Raw genomic sequence first — 18177 nt, forward strand, 5'->3', positions numbered from 1 at the left:
TTGGAAGGCTGAGGCGGAGGGATCGCCGGAGCCCAGCAGGTCGAGGCTGCAGTGGCCAGGAGCGGCCTCTGCACTCCAGTCTGGGTGTCAGAGTGAGACTCCAACTCAAAAAAAAAAAAAAAAAAAAAAAAAATACTAGTTGTGTACTATGTATAGTGCTTTGTTTTCTCCCATGGGGAGAAGTTAGAAAGTTTAACCAGGGAAGTCTTAATTTTGTAGTTTTTATTTATTAACCTAAAAATAAGTAATGATGTAAAGTTAACCTACAGTATGTTTATTTCTTTGGTTACTTATAAAACTATTCCAAGAGCTTAGATGATGCAAGATGGTTTCCTTGAATGCTTTTTAACCTTTTTACCACCTGGCTCACAGCTGGCTCCTATAAGATGCAAATAATATGTTTTCACCCTGGTTAATGGGATGGGTTTGCCCTGATGGTAGGTCATGTCCTGCATATATCTTTCCTAGCTAGACACTGGGTCACTATGAAGATCATTTCTCAATATAGATAGTCTTTCTAATTTTTTTTCATAGAAAGTCTTTTTTATTACAACTCTGAACCACCAGTGTTTGTCTTTGAGATGAGAGTGTAAATGCAAAAACTCTGAAATGAGTGATACTCTTTTTTGGGGGGTGGGGAGCATCAGCGTCTCACTCTGTTGTCTGGGCTGGTGTATAGTGGGGTTATTGGGACTATTATGGCTCACCGCAGCCTCGATCCCCTGGGCATAGGCCATCCTCCTGCTTCACCCACCCACCTGGCTAATTTCACCACCACACTTGGCTAATTTTTTATTTTTATTTTAGAAAGCGGGATTTATTGAGAGGACAGAAAAGCTCCCACAGCAGGAGGGGACCCAAAGGGGTTGCGCACCTGGCTAATTTTTAATTTATTTTTTTATTTTGAAATGAGGTCATGCTATGTTGTCTGGGCTGATCTCGATCTCCTGGACTCTAGCAATTCTGCCTTGCCCTCCCAAAGTGTTGGGATTACAGGAATGAGCAACTGTGCCAGCCATAAGTGATACTCTTATAGAAAGAATGGTAGTAGGTTGTATGCAATAATTAAGTTGTAGAAAAGTTTTAAAAATACACATTGTATTTTTCTTAAAATGACTTGGAAACCAAACTCGCTTTTGTGAAACTTCCATTAATCATTTTAATTTAAATTGACATTCTATAAATGTAACAATCTTAGTTAAGCTTGATATTACAAAATAATGCCGGTTCCTGCAATGTCGCAGTATACTCCTATTGTTTATACATGATTTAGTAGCTGTTAGTCAAACTATGAAGAAGATTGACAAATATGTTTAGGGAAAACTTATACAATAATGGTAGGTGATTTTAGAAATAATTTTGAGGTAGTAATACTTGGAAACATCACCAAACACTGTATTGCAAAATAAGAACTGTAATGTAAATATTACTCTAAATTCACACTATACTTTGCAGAGATTGTTGGTTTTGCAGATTTATAAGACTTGAAGATTTGTATCTCTTGTTACAAAATAATTAACTTCTCTTTCTCCCAATGCTGAATACCATGGAAAAAAACTGACATTTATTATGTGGATCAGCTTTTTACATCAATGGAATTTCAGATTTTTGCATTATTCCCTCAACAGTGTATTACAGAGTTAAATTGAGCATGACAACTTTGCGTGAGGGTGTTGATTATTTTGGGGGTATGGTATTTATTGTTCAGTGGTTTTCTTAAATTAAAGAAGTAATTTGTTAAAATACTTGGCCACTTTTGTGACCTGAGTTACAGTGAAAGTAAGAAGACAGTTGGAATGAAAAGTAGCATACTGATAAATAAACCTCTCAGAATGTGTGTGTTGAGGATCTCTAACTGTATTTTCTGATGCTGTGTATCCTAAAGCTTATAATCATTATAGCAAATATGTAAACATTCAGAGATCTTTTTAATAGAAGTTCAGGAGTTATCATCTACCTTTTCACTCTCTGGTTTCATATTTTCTTAGAAGCAAATTGATACTTAATTTACAAAATATGCCATTATAAATAATACCTTTTTAATAGTCTATAAATACATTCAAAAGTTGAAATTAATTCCTAGTACAGCAATTTTTAGATAGTGCCTTCTGCTCACATGTAGTTTGTATTCTAAAATGCTTGCAGATAAAATAATCTTTTAGAGAAATAATGTTACAGATGATCTTTCCCCATCCCTAAGGTTAGCCCATGAAAGCTTATTTGATCTATAATGGAGCGTACAAGACCACATTTTTTTCAATCTCTATTACTGAATAATTAGGAAAACAAATTTAAGAAAGTATTTTACTTTTTTTTTTAAATTATGGTATTTGAGAAAAAGTTTTGTGTGAATGGGGGATTAAAGTGGAATTAGCTGTGAACAATAAAAGGGACACTATTCAGTGAAAAGCGTGGTGCTTGGCTAAAGGGAGGTGATAAAGATGTTTCCCATTACCCACTGCTCTGAGGGCCAGTTGTCCTAGACGTGTGTGGGAAAAAAATGAGCTATTCTGGACTTTGTCATTTTTTTTGACATTTTAAAGGGGAACTATCTACTAATAAGCCTTAGGAAAACAAAGTCTCAGCCTTTATAAAACCCAGAAAATCCTTGATATTTATAACCATAAGTAGTTTTGGCATTTTCGTGATTACCAATAAAAATAGGTAAATCTTAGACTACAACTTTTTCTAAAGAAGTATTGATTGTTTTGTACAAGTACATTTTTCAAGGGAAAGTGTTATTGTCATTCTTTAAAACTTCTACCTACCATTAAAGCATAGAATTAATTCTATTTCTGCTTACTTAAACTACCATGTAAAACATTATTTCTATGACAGAATATTTTACCAATTGTTTGAGCACCTACTATGTGCCAGGCACCTTTCTGGATACTTTGCCTTCAGCAGTGAACAAGAGACAGAACCCTTGGTCTCGTGGAGTTTGCATTCTAGTCGAGTTTTATTTCAGGTTCCACTTGAAATATGACAAAAAGTTATCTTAATTACCTTCAAGTTGGCTTCCTTAGAGGTAAAAACCCATAGCTAGGGCAGCTGGGACTATATGTTTCTATCCAGTATCCCAAGTATCCTAAGAATGGAGAAGTAGGCCGATTTTTAGATGAGCAACAGAGGGCAACTCTCCTTTAGGGAGCAAAGATAGGAGTTCTTAGCCTTTCCCAATTGTTGCTGATTAAGGAAACTCCTGATTCTGAGAATGTTTGACTTCATTCCTTCTGTCTGTGCAGCTCTTTCTTGAAAAGGTCTCATGTGTTACTGCTAAACTGCCGCCTGAGCTTAGGTTCTGGATACAGAGGTGATATAATCATTTGTTCAGTGCACAGATTCTAGATCTAGGCTGCCTGCGTTTCAGTTCCATCTGCTTCAAATCAAAGTAAAAACTTTGAAGTTTCTTCTTAATCTCTCTGCCACAGTATTTTTTTTTTTTTAAGTTTTTAAGAAAAGAAAAAAAACCTGTCAAGTGGTGGTAATAGTGTGGTTAGTGTGAGGGTTGAAAGAGGTTATTGGTACTACTTGGCATGTGGAACAAATAACAGTTGTTGTCATTTTCTGTGTTTTTTTTTTTTAAATCAGAGTTGCACTTTGTCCCCCAGGCTGAAGTGCAGTGGCACGCTCACGGCCATTGCAGCCTCAACCTGTTGGGCTAAGGTGCTTCTTCTGCCTTAGCCTTCCAAATAGCAAGAGCTACTGGTGCACACCACCACGCTTAGCTAATTTTTTGATTTATAGCGGAGTCAAGGTCTCACCAAGTTGCCCAGCCTGGTCTCGAACCCCTGGGCTCAGGCAATCCTCTTGTCTTGACTTCTCAAAGTGCTGGAATTACAGATATGAGTGACCATGCCTGGCCATTTTCCATCCTTGACATAAAGTTGATGTAAAAGTTTCTTTTTTAGGTTTGTTTGCCAAGTGGCAAATTTTATTTGTTTTCCTGATTTCAAGGAGAATAATTTGATAAAATGGAGCTATGTGTTCTAGCTTTGGATCATACACTGATGTGATCTCGATTAAATTCTATGTGTGTTGGGGGCAGTTCAGGTAAGTTGATCTCGTCAGCATTTTTTTAATAAGTGAGCATGTTGAAATTTGACTGTTTTTGAAGACTCAATTGGAACTTCTTTTCTCTAGGGATTTTTGTTTAATCTTAATGTGAAGTGATAACCCCAGATACTTAGTTTTCTTACCACAGATCAACGATAGCCATTAGTAATTCTCACACTATAAATTGTCAGATGATTACAGATGATTCCTGTGATATGTGTTGTGTATTTAATTATAAATGTAAACTACTTGACAAACATGCCCAATAAAGACAGATCCCTAAAATATATAGAAATCATACATGTTGTAGAATCAAAATAAATGTTGTCAGATTTTATTGGAGTTCAGATCCTATAATGATGGTTGTATATAGCTCCCACAGAGTTATTTGTGGTTTTTCCTGAACTTTTCCTTCTGCAGCAAAGTTCTATTTTCATTAACTACACACTATTTTAAAGTAGAAGATGGTGGTGAAAGATCAGTTTGTGTCACCTTTGGATTTTTTTTCTTTGTCAAAGCAATGGCAGTCTTGATTGTAACAGAAAATTATCTGGAATTTGGACTTGAAACAGGTAATAGTTTCATAAAACTTTAAAAATCAGTGTTGCTTTTTCTGATGTTAATATTTTTTACTTCAGTATTTAAATAATTGTTAAAATTAGGTTTATAATGTGTATTCTCCAATGTTCTAAATAATTAACCTTTATTCTTTTTAATTAAGATCATTCTTCATTTTTGCTTTTTGTTGTAGCTAAGTTTTTTTAATAAGCTTTTCCAAAAATACTCTCATTTTTGCCTTACAGTTAAATAAGTTTCTGTAATACTAAAGTTTACTCACATAGTTAAGAATTAATGCAAATTTTATGCACACTCATGGAATGTACAAATATCAAAGAGATGTTTTCAAAGACTGTTCCTGCTAATAACCAAATTTTATTGCATTATGGCATACTAATTAACACATGAAAGAGCTAAGCTAGTCACTTCAAAATTTAAGATGTTGTGTTTTCTAGCATTTTATTTCCAAGGAAATATTCTGTATTTTACCTCTGTGATGAGAGTAATCTCTTTTTTATTTCCTACAGGGTTTACAAATTTTTCAGACAGTGCAATGCAGTTTCTTGAAAAGCAAGGTTTAGAATCTCAGTAAGTTTTTGAAAAATTAAGCATTTAAAAATTTTTCATTTTTAAGAAAGTAGTATTTACTCTCAATGGTTAATTGTTTTAAATCTGACTTTTTTTTTTAAGTTGGACTGTCACTTCTAGAAATATCTTTACTCATATTTTTTACTACTGTATAAAATTAATATCTTTCATCGAATTCTTATGCAGATTTGTTCTATATAATTCTTTTGCCTTCGGAGGTTAACCTAAATTTATAATCCAAGTATATATCAATTGTGTTGAAGATATAGGTTGGGTTATTATGACTGATTTAAGAGATGCCTGGTTTAGTTTACAGTTCACCAAAATTCATTATAGGTCTTTGAATAAGGGCACTCTTTTTATAGAAATTTGCTTTTGTTTTACTGTTGTGATTTGTGAGGTAATTGATTAGAAGAAAGGAAATTCTTAGAAATGTAATTACAAAAATTCATCAGCTTTTAAAAAATTTTTATTTTTAGGAGTCCTGTTTCAAAACTTACTTTCAAATTTTTCCTGGCTATTTTCTGTTCACTCATTGGGGCTTTTTTGACATTTCCTGGATTACGGCTGGCTCAAATGCATCTGGATGCTCTGAATTTGGCAACAGAAAAAATTACACAGTAAGCGGAAAATGTACATAAGCACATGCAGATAAATATATGTTTTCCATCTTAATGAAGGTATATTATTGTAATGTAATCATAAATTATTGTATTGCAAATCAGTTATCAAATAACCATTTGATGTCACATTACTTCCCCTTTCAACTATAAGCAAGTTTCTTCTATTCACTTCTAAATTTGAAGTCTTGTATTTTTTTTAAAAAGGACTATTGATTATGTAATTTCTGTTTTACCTGTTAAAATGAAAATATCAAAATTTGTTAGTTCCTTTTAATTCAGAGGCTTATGGTGTTGCAACCTCTACAACTGAACTGAAGATCTATAGAAATTTTCCTTAAAAATTATATCATTTTACCTAAAAATATTGATTTACATTTTATGTAAATGTTTTTAAAGTTTTTACTTAAAATATCTTTAAAAACATTTTAAAACTAAAAGTTATATATGTAAGAGGTGTTTGTTTTCCTTAAGTTATTGATTTGCTTCTTAGACCCTTGTTATAACAGCACATTATTTTATTTTGGGGTTGCTAATAATGTACAATGTCATGTTCATAGATTGCTTTTAACTACCCAATTCTATTTTAGTTTTGAAATGGAGAAATCATATTGCATCTCTGCGTGTAGTTCAAAGCCCATTTACTATATTCTTTGTGGATGTCACAGATTTTTTCTGTGGATGTAGACATCTTGGCAGAAAGGCAGGCTTCAACTCACATTCAGATCAAAGTTCTTGTCTCATCGTTTTGTTTTGTAGTGGAAGCCCAACTTAGAATATTCCATTTTGATATGTGTATTTATAGTCATTAAGTTTCTTTGGGTGATCATATTTCCTAACATTTCTGCTCTTTTAAATCCTATTTTTAATGATCCTGATTCTCTAGTCACATTTCACATTCTTGTCTCTTACCTGTCTGTGTCATTTTCCTTTAATTTATTTTTGACAGTCTTTTTTTTTCCACCCCACCTCCATTTTTCTACATATGCTTTGTGTGTGTGTTTTCTTATTCTCACCTCCCACTACATACTCCTTCATCCCTCTTTTTTTTCCTTCTTTTTGCTCAGCATGCTTTTGGCTATATCCTGCCTTTCTCCCACCACCCATCTCTCTAATGGCTTCTTTTAAGACAAAACCTGGTTTTCCCCCTCCTTTCTACACACACACTTCAGTCCACTAACCCCAGTGTTGTGATTTAAATAAACTGAAAAGGGTGGGTGGAGGGGAGCCCTTCACAAGCTACTGAAACCGCTGAGGGCTGCTCCTTGATACTAGAGTGTTCCCTAGCAACACTGCATACCTAATACTGCTGCTTTCTTCCCCTACATCCGATGGTTTACCCAGGCTGAGGGATGAAAGAATCACTTTATAAAACATTTAAAGCATTTAGTGGTGGTTGGAGGGGTGTACATTTTAGTGCCCTTTTTAGTAAAATGTGACTTTTTAAAAAGATTTTTCATTTGGGCATTTGGAGTTGTATTATATTTTCAGTTGATTGCAGCCCCTCATTGTGCTGTCGCACTCTGTCTTGATACAGGGCTGTGAGCAAGCTAGTTCTGTTGTGAGTAACATGACTGGCACAAAGAGCACACACTCTTTGCTCTTGTGGCCAGGCACCTGTTTTAGTATCAGAGGTTGGAGCCAGGGCTCTACTTTTCCCTGTTAGGTATTCCTAGCTTCCTGACCCAGCCCTGTTTCCTCACACACATCACTGTCATTTGCCATATAGTGATATTTTAAAACGTAATATTTTTATGTGAGTTTTAAACACTCCATTATAACTCTTAGGCATGGTTGATAATGAAAGTAGTACATGGTAATGAAATTGTCTGAAGAATTTTCCTTTTCTCTAAAATAAGAAATATTGTTACCAGCCATCTGTCTTGTAGGATACAAACTTGCACAATTAGCAATGAAGTTATAGCTCGGACTTGAAACCCTTTGCTGTATTAGGTGTATTGTAAATTTTATTTGTATGTATAGGATAGGGAAATGAGTTTAGGTATGTTCATAGCAGTTCAAGAAGAAATAAAAATATGGGATCACTTATGATTTTAACAATGTAATTAAGCATTATAGGTGCTCATTACATATTGAAAGGTTCCTTAGTTGTAAGTTGTTGTAGTAGGTTCCATCTGCCATATGCCTTCTAGTATTTTGGGCCTGGTAAATCAGGCACTTTGTTTTAATTGCACTAAAAAGTATCAGATGGCAGTATAAAAGGTTAGAGAGTCATTAAAATACCTGTTTATTGAATCAGATATAATTCAGACATAGTTTTTTCTTTAATAATCAGGGAGTATTATTAAAGAAAACTGGAATAGAAGTGAACAAATCTGGATTGTAGTTCTGGATTTGCCTCTAACCTGTTATTGCCCTGTGAAAGTAACTTAACTTCCCTGGATTAAATGTTCTATTTTGTAAAATTAAGATGAAGACATCATTTTCTCACTGGCTCAAAGGAGTGTTAAATGATAATGATAAATATAAAATGGTGGTAACAGTGGTATCTTAATGTAGAATACTGCAAATAAGTTTCTACCTCCATCTTAGTAAGACTCAAGTTTCTTTAGTTTACTAGTACATGTTGTTTCTGGATTTTTATATTTATTTCTCACATACTTTCAGAACATTACTTCATATCAACTTCTTGGCACCTTTATTTATGGTTCTGCTCTGGGTAAAACCAATCACCAAAGACTACATTATGAACCCACCATTGGGTAAAGAAAGTGTCCCTTTGTAAGTATGGGTTTTTGAAGACTAATTTTTGTTTTATTATATAATCAAAACTGCTTTCTTAAATGTTAAGGTTTTTAATGATAAAATTAGAACACTATATTTTAAACATTAATAGAAATGCTAAAAGATAGTTATGAAATTGAAGCTGCAGGCCATCATTTAACCTTTTTGTGATCTTCATTAATGAATGTTAATAACTATTACGTTGTGCACTGATATTATCTTGTGAACATGTAAATTTTTTTTCTTCTTAATGTCCAGTTGTTTTCTGACTTTTTTGTTGTTGTCATTGTGTCTGTTATTTAGATACCTTCTGCAGTTCTTTTATTTTTAATTGTGAGAATTATGTAGGAAAAAAGTAGTATAAATGGAAACTCTTTTACTCATTTCCTATATTTAACAGTTGTTAACATTTTCCATATTTGTTTCATATACTTTTTAGTTTTGTTTTTTGATGAGTATTTTTCAAGTAACATAGAGACATAACAGTTTTACCTCTGAGTATTTCAGTTTGCATCTTTAAAAAATAAGAATATTTTTCCACATAACGACAGTGTCATGACACCCAACAAAATTAAAAATATTACCTTAACATCATTGTCTAATACTAGTTTGTACTTCTCCAATTAGGCAACTGTATTAGCAGAAGATGATAGAAACAATTTATTGAAAGGCATTAATAAACATCCTTGGTATGGTAACTCATTAGCCTCGTGAAACTATGTTATAGTCATAGAGAGGTTAAGACAGGCAGTTCAAATGCCAGCACTGCTCCTCACTAGAACTGTCACTTGAGGCTGATTATTTAACTTCGCTGAGCCTCTGTTTCCCCATCTGGAAAATGAAGATAGTAGTATCTACCTCACAAGGTTATCATTGGAGTTAAATGAAAGAGCACATGTAATGCATTTAGCTGGAAGTAAGTACTTAATAAATGTTCCTTTCACTGCTTTGCCTCATCAAAATTAAAATAGAAAAATGTAGCCAGGCTCTGACTCAGCCTGTAATCCTGTGCCTTGGGAGGCTGAGGTGAGTGGATTGCCTGAGCCCGTGGGTTCGAGACCCACCTGGGCAACTTGGTGAGACCTCGTCTCTACAATAAATCAAAAAACTAGCCTGGCGTGGTAGCGTGCGCCTGTAGTTCCAGCTACTTGGAAGGCTGAGCGGAAGGATCGCCAGAGCCCAGCAGGTCGAGGCTGCGGTGGCCGGGAGCGGCCACTACACTCCAGTCTGGGTGACAAAGTGAGACTCCAACTCAAAAAAAAAAATAGAAAAATGTGACTAGTCATTGATTCTGCAGTGCACATTTTATATTATATACTTCTTTTAGATTGTTATACAAATATGTCTTGAAATATATAATCAGTGATTACCATGACAAGTTTTTTAGAGTTAATCCTGTTGAACTAGGGAAATAGCCACTGAAGAAGTAATATTGTTTTCCCCCACACAACTAAACCTTAATGGTAATTTTAACTTGACAGATTCCCTAAGTATTTAAAAGTAATTCTAAGATTCTAGACAAAATCTCTGAGAGACTTCTAATTCAAGTCTTTGATACTACTACAGGTATTCCTAATCCTTCCTTGAAATGTGGTCATAGAAATTGGATTTAATGTTTCTGTAATTTTTTGATTTTTATATTTGCCTTAGTTAAATTGAGAAAACAAGGAGACTGGTATTTATGATAAACACTTATACCAATTATTATGCTAGGTATTGATACTTTACATATTTTGTGGTTGTTCTCATCTCATTTTATAGATGAAATAACAGACTCAGAGGTTAAATTATTTGTCTAAGATTGATTTATTAGTAGTGAATACTTTATTTAAGGAAAATGGGGCTAAGGAACATTTTCCTTGGGTATGTATTAAATTATAGCAAAAATGTTGTTTGTTTGTGAAGACCTGAGGTAGGTCCTCTTCCTATGGCTTTTTTCTTCCTTTGTCCTATCCCCATTTCTGACCTGTTTCATAAGCAGTTCAAACAAAATTACAGTCTTACTTTTCCATTTTATTCTTCTTTAATTGTGAATTGTGATTAGGTGATTAGACAGGTGGTTTTTAATTTCATTTAAAATCCGCTATCTGTGTGATAGATGGTAAAAAAAAATAAATAAATGACTGCCCATCAATCAAGGAGAATGGGATGGAGGAGAAAGCAAGTGACAGGTTCTTCCGTCACACAGACAAATTTGTTTGTGGAAAGCACTTTATTTGTAGTGAGAAGCAAACGTGGCTTTCATGTACTTTCTACCCAGAAATGTATTTAAATTCATCCATGTGTTCTGATACAGTATCAAAAAAATAAAATGTGGATAAACAGAGTCCATGTGTGCTCTTGGAGAAAACTTCAGTTTAAGAAAGAAAGCACATACAGGAAAGCATAGAATGTCAGCAGAAATTCGGGGGCATTTCTTCCACCTGTTCTTTATGCACCTTCTTGAGAGACTCTGTGAGATCAACTTAACAGATATGTGTAGTTACTTGAGTATCTGATTAGAAAATATTGTTTAATGCCTATTATCCTAAATCCTGAACTCATAAACTGAGCAAATAATTTTCTGATTCTGTTCCTTTCATTCTTTATTCTGTGCTTTTTGTTCCCATTTCCTGTATCCTATCTGTCTTCAGGCTGCTGCCAGTCAATTTTCCTTGTTACACACTCTAGGGGGCATAGCATTGTTGCTAGGCCTCTGGAAAGGCTCACAGCTGTGGATAGCTTTGCCTTCTTTGTTACTCTCACATGACTCGCTCCTTAATCTCATTGTTCATTATAGTGGTAACGTTTTGATAAAATGTCATGCCTTTATCCTTCCTAGCTAAAATGCTTTTCATTGGAACTCTGTGTCCATGTTTACTCATGACCTTGTAAAAAGAAACAAGATAGAGCATGTATAGTAAAGCCTTTGTCCCATCCCCATTTCTGACCTCCATTTCATGAACAATCTGAAGGTGTACTGTCTCATCTGCTTTTTCTTTTTCTGGTGCTATTCTTCAACATTATTCCGCAAGGCAACTTTCCCTATATTGTACTATCAGTTCCTTTCCTAGGTGCTTACTCCTGGACAGAAGGATGGGGGTAATAATGAGAAGTATTGTGAGGTTTAAAAAAAATATTTTCCCACTTGTTCTGCTTTATACGCACCATTCTATCCTTATGTTCTTAAGACTTTCAGGGAGACCCTTCTGAGATCCAGGTTCTATCTGACAGATCAATGTGTACATTTCAGCAGTCCTGCTAAAGGCCTGATGTGTCAGAGATTAGACTAGATGCCAAAGATGGTGTAGTCATTACTTTCAAATTATTCACAATGTTGTTCTTTATCAGAGCAGAAACCATGGTCTTTAAAAAACATTAAATCCCAGAAGGGCATTAGAAAGTAATAATCTCTTGTTTCAGAAATCCTTCAAGGAGTCCTCCCTGGTGGTCTGATTTCTGAAAAGATGTCCCAAGGGTACGTCTTTTCCCCTGGATCCTAACCTTAGCCTTGAGGAATTGCTTAGAACTGAGCCAACTTCAACACATAGCAAGTTGAATGAATTGTGGAGGAATCCAAGGCATCTGATTTCTTCATAATATATCAGAATTTTGTATGTCCCAGAGGTCCCCCTTGAAAACTCAGCAGAGTGAAAGATCTCATCCAAATATGTATAGAATCAGACAAAGGTATAGCCAATGATAGATGGATTGTTGACTTGATTAGTCCCATGGGTCCTAACCCTGTGGTTTTTTCCTTTTCCTCAATCTCCGACTTAAGAGCATCCAACTTCTCTATTCATATCACAGCCAATTTTTTTTTCATGGTGGAGAGTGGTAGAGAAAAAGATCCCTAGTATTGCTCTGCATTTTTCTTCTGGATATCTGTTACTTCTAATGCTTTCATGATACATTTACCTAATCTAGTTCTGTTATGCAAATGAAAGTATTATATAGGTAAGTCTCTGGCAGAGTTGGGATTCTTTTATGTCTCCAACTGCAGCTAAGTATGGATTTCTTGTTTCTTATATGGTACATGAACATATAACTAGCATGCTAGCATACTGTGGCCTTTGAGAGTACCATGTCACCTTTTTGATCTGTAGAATGACAGAAGCCACTTTCGATACTCTGCGACTCTGGTTAATAATCCTGCTGTGTGCTTTGCGGTTGGTCATGATGCGTAGTCACCTGCAAGCTTATTTAAACTTAGCCCAGAAATGTGTGGATCAGATGAAGAAAGAAGCAGGGCGAATAAGTACAGTTGAGCTACAGAAAATGGTAAGTCTTATACCGTAGTCAAAATGAAAAATAGCAAAAACTGTTGTAAAAAATAAGAAAAAGTTGTTTTCCTTTAGTAGATAGTATTTCAACCTATAATATTCATATTGTAAATAAATGAAACAGTTATATTAAACTGACTGTGATATGGTTTTGGTGCTAAGTGTAGACAGTGTCTCAGTTACTTTTCCTGCCTTAGTGCTTTGTGTCATGCACTTGGGGTGGTACAGAGCTGTGGTGTGCCTGCTAATGCTAAATGGGGCCCTGCTAACTGATTTAAAAGACATTTTGATATATGGTCCAGACTTTATGAATTGAAATGCAGGAAATACCAACTTTTTTGGCTAAATTTATTCCTTTGAACGTTACTCTTACTCCTTGTACTTGACATGAAATGTAAGTATATAACTTAATGGGAATTTCAGAGGAGAGGACTAGGAATCCACCCACCATTATAGTGGCCCTATAAGCTAATCACATCTTTTTAGATGTTTGGTATTGGTACCCGTTTTTTATTTACCTTCGTAGTTAAGGGAATTTATCAGGATTTAAACAATTTTTTCTGTTTTACCTTTCATATATTTTTCATAATTTAACTTCAGCCATATATGTTCAGTGTTTATATTTAATGTCTTTATTTATGGGGGTTTTATGCTCATATATGACTTTGCCTACTGTTGTTATTTAGGTTGATGTTTTACAAATTTAAGCGTTTTGTTTTATCTTTGAAATGTAAGTGAATGTATACCATCTAAATTTTAGTGGTTATTTTCTCCAATGTATAGACATCATTTAAGAACCATTTTTAAGGAATCTTTTTTAATATCACATTCTAAAAACTTACCTTCAAATTGAGCCTTTTTGAAGTCATTTGGGGATATTTATAATGAAGTTCAAACTTATTAACATTTAGCTTCCTTCTTATGAAAGGGTTGCTTATATCTTAAGCATTTTAGTTTGACAATTGTCTGAAAATTTAATTGACTCATAGTGTGTCAGTTGTATTAGATACTTAAGAATGTTGTTGGTTGCAGGTGGCTCGAGTCTTTTATTACCTTTGTGTCATTGCACTGCAGTATGTGGCACCTCTGGTAATGCTGCTTCACACAACTCTGCTTTTGAAAACACTAGGTAGGCATGCCCTGGCCACTCAGAAACATCTTTACTTTCTACCTATACTTAATAATGTTTTTGTTACCTACAAAGAAGTATGCCTCTTAAAACTATTTCTCTCTTTAAAGGTTTTAAGAAGAACATGGGAAAGTTTTAGCTGTTGAAGGTGATTCGTCATCTTGATTTTGAAAACTAAGGCCCATGTGATTTTATAACTTTGTGCTTTACTTATACTTTACTTATAAGAATTATTTACTAAAGGTTAAGTCCCAGATTTACCCAGTAACTGAGTGAACACTGTTTATCTTAGTTACTTTTGTGTTATAAGAGGATGACTTAAGGTTTTTTTATTGCTTAACATTTAAATTATTACGAGGTACTTGTAAACTTACATAAATTACAGAATGCTCTGTTTTAGATAACTTACGTTGAAAGAGTAAAGATTTCTCAGTGAGCGAACAAAGTTCTTCGACAAGTTTCTTCACAAAGCTATTAATTCCCTGTATGGTGTTATTCAAGAACTATCTATTGTTGCATTGATGATTTCCCCTTGCTTAAATCAGGCAGTCTGCCAGTGGGGTTTAAGAAGCCCAAAGAAACTAAAAGTATTATTTGGGTAGACTTAGTAATATCATAGAGCTGACAGTAGGTGTAAATGCCCTTTAATCTTATGGAACGTAAAGGGATAGGTAACTCAGTTGTAAGTTGTGTGACTCATATCCTATTCAGTGTAGGAAAGTATATGATGAAAAAATTTCTGGAAGCTATTAATAGTCTCTCACATTAAAATCATTGATAGTTTCTGAGAAAGAAATTTATTCTGATATTCTAGAAGTAGAATAAGAGTTCCCGGAAGTTATTGAGTGTGTCCCAGTCACTCCAATTGAGGTAGTTGATTCATGTCTTATACAAGGAAAAAATTGTTTTTATTATTGTACTGGTTTTTAGTGCAGTTAATTAAAAGTATATTAGACTCTTTGCTTTCATGTGTACCTTTACTGATGAGGCCAGATAGTCTGGTCAAGTTAATTTTTGGGTTATGTAGAAAATTATTATATTTCTTTATTTTAAACATAAAATGATTTAGTGTGCTACTGAACTTCTTGTTAATGTCAAATATAGGTCAAAGAATTTTTTTTTAATAAAATGCTTTGGAAAAAGTTACTTTTCAAATTTTATTTATGTCTTCAATTTTCTAGGTAATCATTCCTGGGGTATTTATCCAGAATCCAACTCTGCCTTGCCAGTGGATAATAGTCTGCTCTCCAGTTCTGTTTACTCTGAATTACCATCGACAGATGGAAAGATGAAGGTAACTGTTACACAAATAACAGTGGCACTGAGTAGCTTAAAAAATATTTTTACTCCTCTCCTTTTTCGAGGACTTCTGTCTTTTCTGACCTGGTGGATTGCTGCTTGTCTCTTCTCTACAAGCCTTTTTGGACTTTTCTATCATCAATATCTGACTGTGGCATGAATCTCAGTTAACAAAAAAGGATATCCAAGTCCCACTTTAAGTTCAGATAATTCGGCCCTTGAAGGGCTGATGAAAACCAGAAGAAAGCAAATACAAAGGAAAAAAAAACATATCGTCATATCTTGTATTAAAGTTTTCCTCTGTATTCTCAGGGTAAATTAATGTTATAATATTTAAAATCACAGAGTAGATTAACTGTTACACTATGGCATTGGAATTTTTACTCTCTGTATTTACCATTGTGAGAGGGCTATCTACAAGGGTAATACACAAAGGTAATACTTGTGATTACCTTGGTTTACAGAACCTCCAGCAGTCTTTGGAACATCTCATATGACTCCAGTTATTGACTGATTGCTGTTAGTGGTATTAAGGTACTGTTAATAGTCCTAGTGGCTGCTTGTAGAACAATCTTCAAACTGAGCCATGCTTTGGGGGAGGAAAAGGAGCTGAAGTCACTTCTGTTGGTGATATGTTAGTTAATTTTCAAACAACAACTGAATTCCAACAGAAAGGAAGAGATAGCTGCTGTATATTACAGTAAAGAAAGCTGCATCGTTATTTAAAATTTAATAGAGATGTATGTGCTTAATATCTACAAATACTGCTGCTTGAGAGTGGCAAGAATATTGTTTTAAAATGTATTCTACTCAACTTGAGAATTCCTTTAAAATGACTGGCCATATGAACATTTGAAATCTTGTTATTAGGCTTGGGCCTGCCATATTTTATTTTATTCTATGATTCTAAATAGTTCCTTTTAAAAGTCTAAAAATATTTATCAGTACTGATCAGACTTTTAAAAAAATACTTTGTAATCCTGCTGACTACCTGTATGTATTATATATATATTATATATTAAATATATAATATATTGAGATTATAAAAGATGAAAATATTGAATCCTTATAGTATTTTAAGTTGCTGAATGTATGTTAAAATGATTTGAATGAGATGTATTTGTATCTAGAAATTCTATTTCTTTTTTGGAATGAGATTAAAGTACATTTTGAAAGTTCAACAGAGTAAGGAATTTATTTGTGTTGCCTGTGTGGAGATTACTTAAAACTTTATGTATGCTTAGATGATTTCTCCCAAATCAAAATTATTTCTGTCATTTTCAAATATAATCTTTCTCTCTCTAACCAAGTCTACAGGTATCATATATGCCCTTGTTAAGCAGGACTTCTTTTATATTTGTGGTTTCTAGAATTAGAGTTATTTTATTTTACAGTGCAAAATTAAGATTTGTTGAATGAAACATTCAAGTAAAATGAGAAACAAAATGAGTAAAATTCCTTTTGATGCTTCTTATATCTAAAGTTCAAGTGAAGGGTTAAGATTGTAACATGAATGGCTATAAAAGATAAACAGGTTTTGTATATATTTTTTAATAAATTAATTAACTGATGTTTTCTCATATAGCTCTCTTGGAGGCTATGTGTTATGTTTCACTGTTGATACCACTATTGAAAGCAAGTTTGAAACCTTTCTTTTATAATTAATTTTGAGGCTTAAGGTTCACATTCATTGAAAATTTTTATTATAGCAAATTCCTGTCTTTTGGTATAGATTTAAGTATTTTGGAAATAGATGAAATTTTAAAAGACCGAATAATAAGTAAGTGCTTAAACTGGATAAAACTCTTTTATTGAAATGTATTGTGAATGTAACTTAATGGTGCTTCATGTGTATTTCCGAAGAAGCATTTCAGTTACATTTTGAGCTATATCAGCATCATCAAAATAAGAGTGTATCTTGTAACAAGGTTATACCAAAGTTTGATATTTATTTTGTATGTGGAAGTTCTTACCTGTTAGACTTGAAAAAAAATCTCACTTGGTATTTACCAAAGAGCTATGTTTTAAAAATTAAAGTTATTGAGTTCCAAAGATTGTACAGTAGCATAATGGGGGGGGGGGCATAGAATTTATTATTGAGTGAAATAACTTTTCTAAAATTCTATTGATTTACTCTTTTTAAACTTGAACACACCCTAAGTATGTTGTAAACTTGAGGAAACTGCATATTATTTTAACTAAGAGGTTTAGTTTAGATTTTTTTAGCCTCTTGAAGTAAATTTGAACTAACTGGCTTATTTACACATGTTGTGAACCAAGAGTTACATTATTTAAGTGCAAAAGGGTTTGTGCTTTGTGTAAACCAAGTAATATTTTAATATTTCCAAATTAGAATACTAGAGTTATTTTTTATATTGAATTTAGTCAATGTGATATGCTTTAAGGCTCAGTTATTTTTATTATATATGTTTACCACATAAAGTAGGAACTCTTATAATCTTGCTTTGTATGATTTGTTGAATATTATTTTACAATCTATTGATGCCTCTCTTTCCCACCCCCCATTCTCCAGCAATTGCACTCTAAAAATTAGAGCTGTATTTTCCTTTGCATTTCCATTGATTTGACTGAAATGAAAGGCATATAATTTTATCTTAATATCATGTGCATTTTGATTATTTTTGGTATTTCTCCCAGAATTCCAATTGCTGTGCATAAAATGACCAGTGCATGCAAGCAGAATGGGCTCATTGTCTTATTGTTTCTGATATAAGTATCATTGGTAAAATAGTGACATTTCTTCTTGAGTTATGATTCAGAAGAGATATTCATCCACTAATGGAATTGACAGGTCCTGGAAGCAATAAATAGAATTCATTATGAAATCTGTCATTGGAACTTCACTGGATGGATTTTATTCTTTCAAATGAAAGATTAAATTCTCAGTATTGCAAAGCAT

The 18177-nt window shown here is 33.6% G+C and overlaps 1 protein-coding gene across 11 annotated transcripts in view; it reads left to right on the forward strand.

Annotated features, from left to right (window-relative positions):
- The window catches only part of TMEM161B (transmembrane protein 161B), a 69996-nt gene extending 53558 nt beyond the window's left edge, over window positions 1-16438 (forward strand). For 4 of the 11 annotated variants that reach the window (XM_021719539.1, XM_021719544.1, XM_021705879.1 and 1 more), the window contains 7 exons: window positions 4515-4628; window positions 5142-5202; window positions 5682-5822; window positions 8451-8564; window positions 12653-12827; window positions 13862-13958; window positions 15140-16438. In XM_021719539.1, coding sequence (XP_021575214.1) covers window positions 4577-4628; window positions 5142-5202; window positions 5682-5822; window positions 8451-8564; window positions 12653-12827; window positions 13862-13958; window positions 15140-15417 — 918 coding nt within the window. In that variant the 5' untranslated portion in view covers window positions 4515-4576 and the 3' untranslated portion in view covers window positions 15418-16438. Of the gene's footprint in view, window positions 1-4476; window positions 4629-5141; window positions 5203-5681; window positions 5823-8450; window positions 8565-12652; window positions 12828-13861; window positions 13959-15139 lie in introns of all 11 variants that reach the window. The other 7 variants (XM_008072491.1, XM_008072497.1, XM_008072514.1 and 4 more) reach the window with 5 other exon arrangements.
- Window positions 16439-18177: the final 1739 nt, after the last annotated feature.

This window comes from Carlito syrichta, unplaced genomic scaffold (assembly GCF_000164805.1).
Source record: "Carlito syrichta isolate Samal-C Ts95f unplaced genomic scaffold, Tarsius_syrichta-2.0.1 Scaffold115580, whole genome shotgun sequence".
In the NCBI taxonomy this organism is placed as follows: Eukaryota; Metazoa; Chordata; class Mammalia; order Primates; family Tarsiidae; genus Carlito; species Carlito syrichta.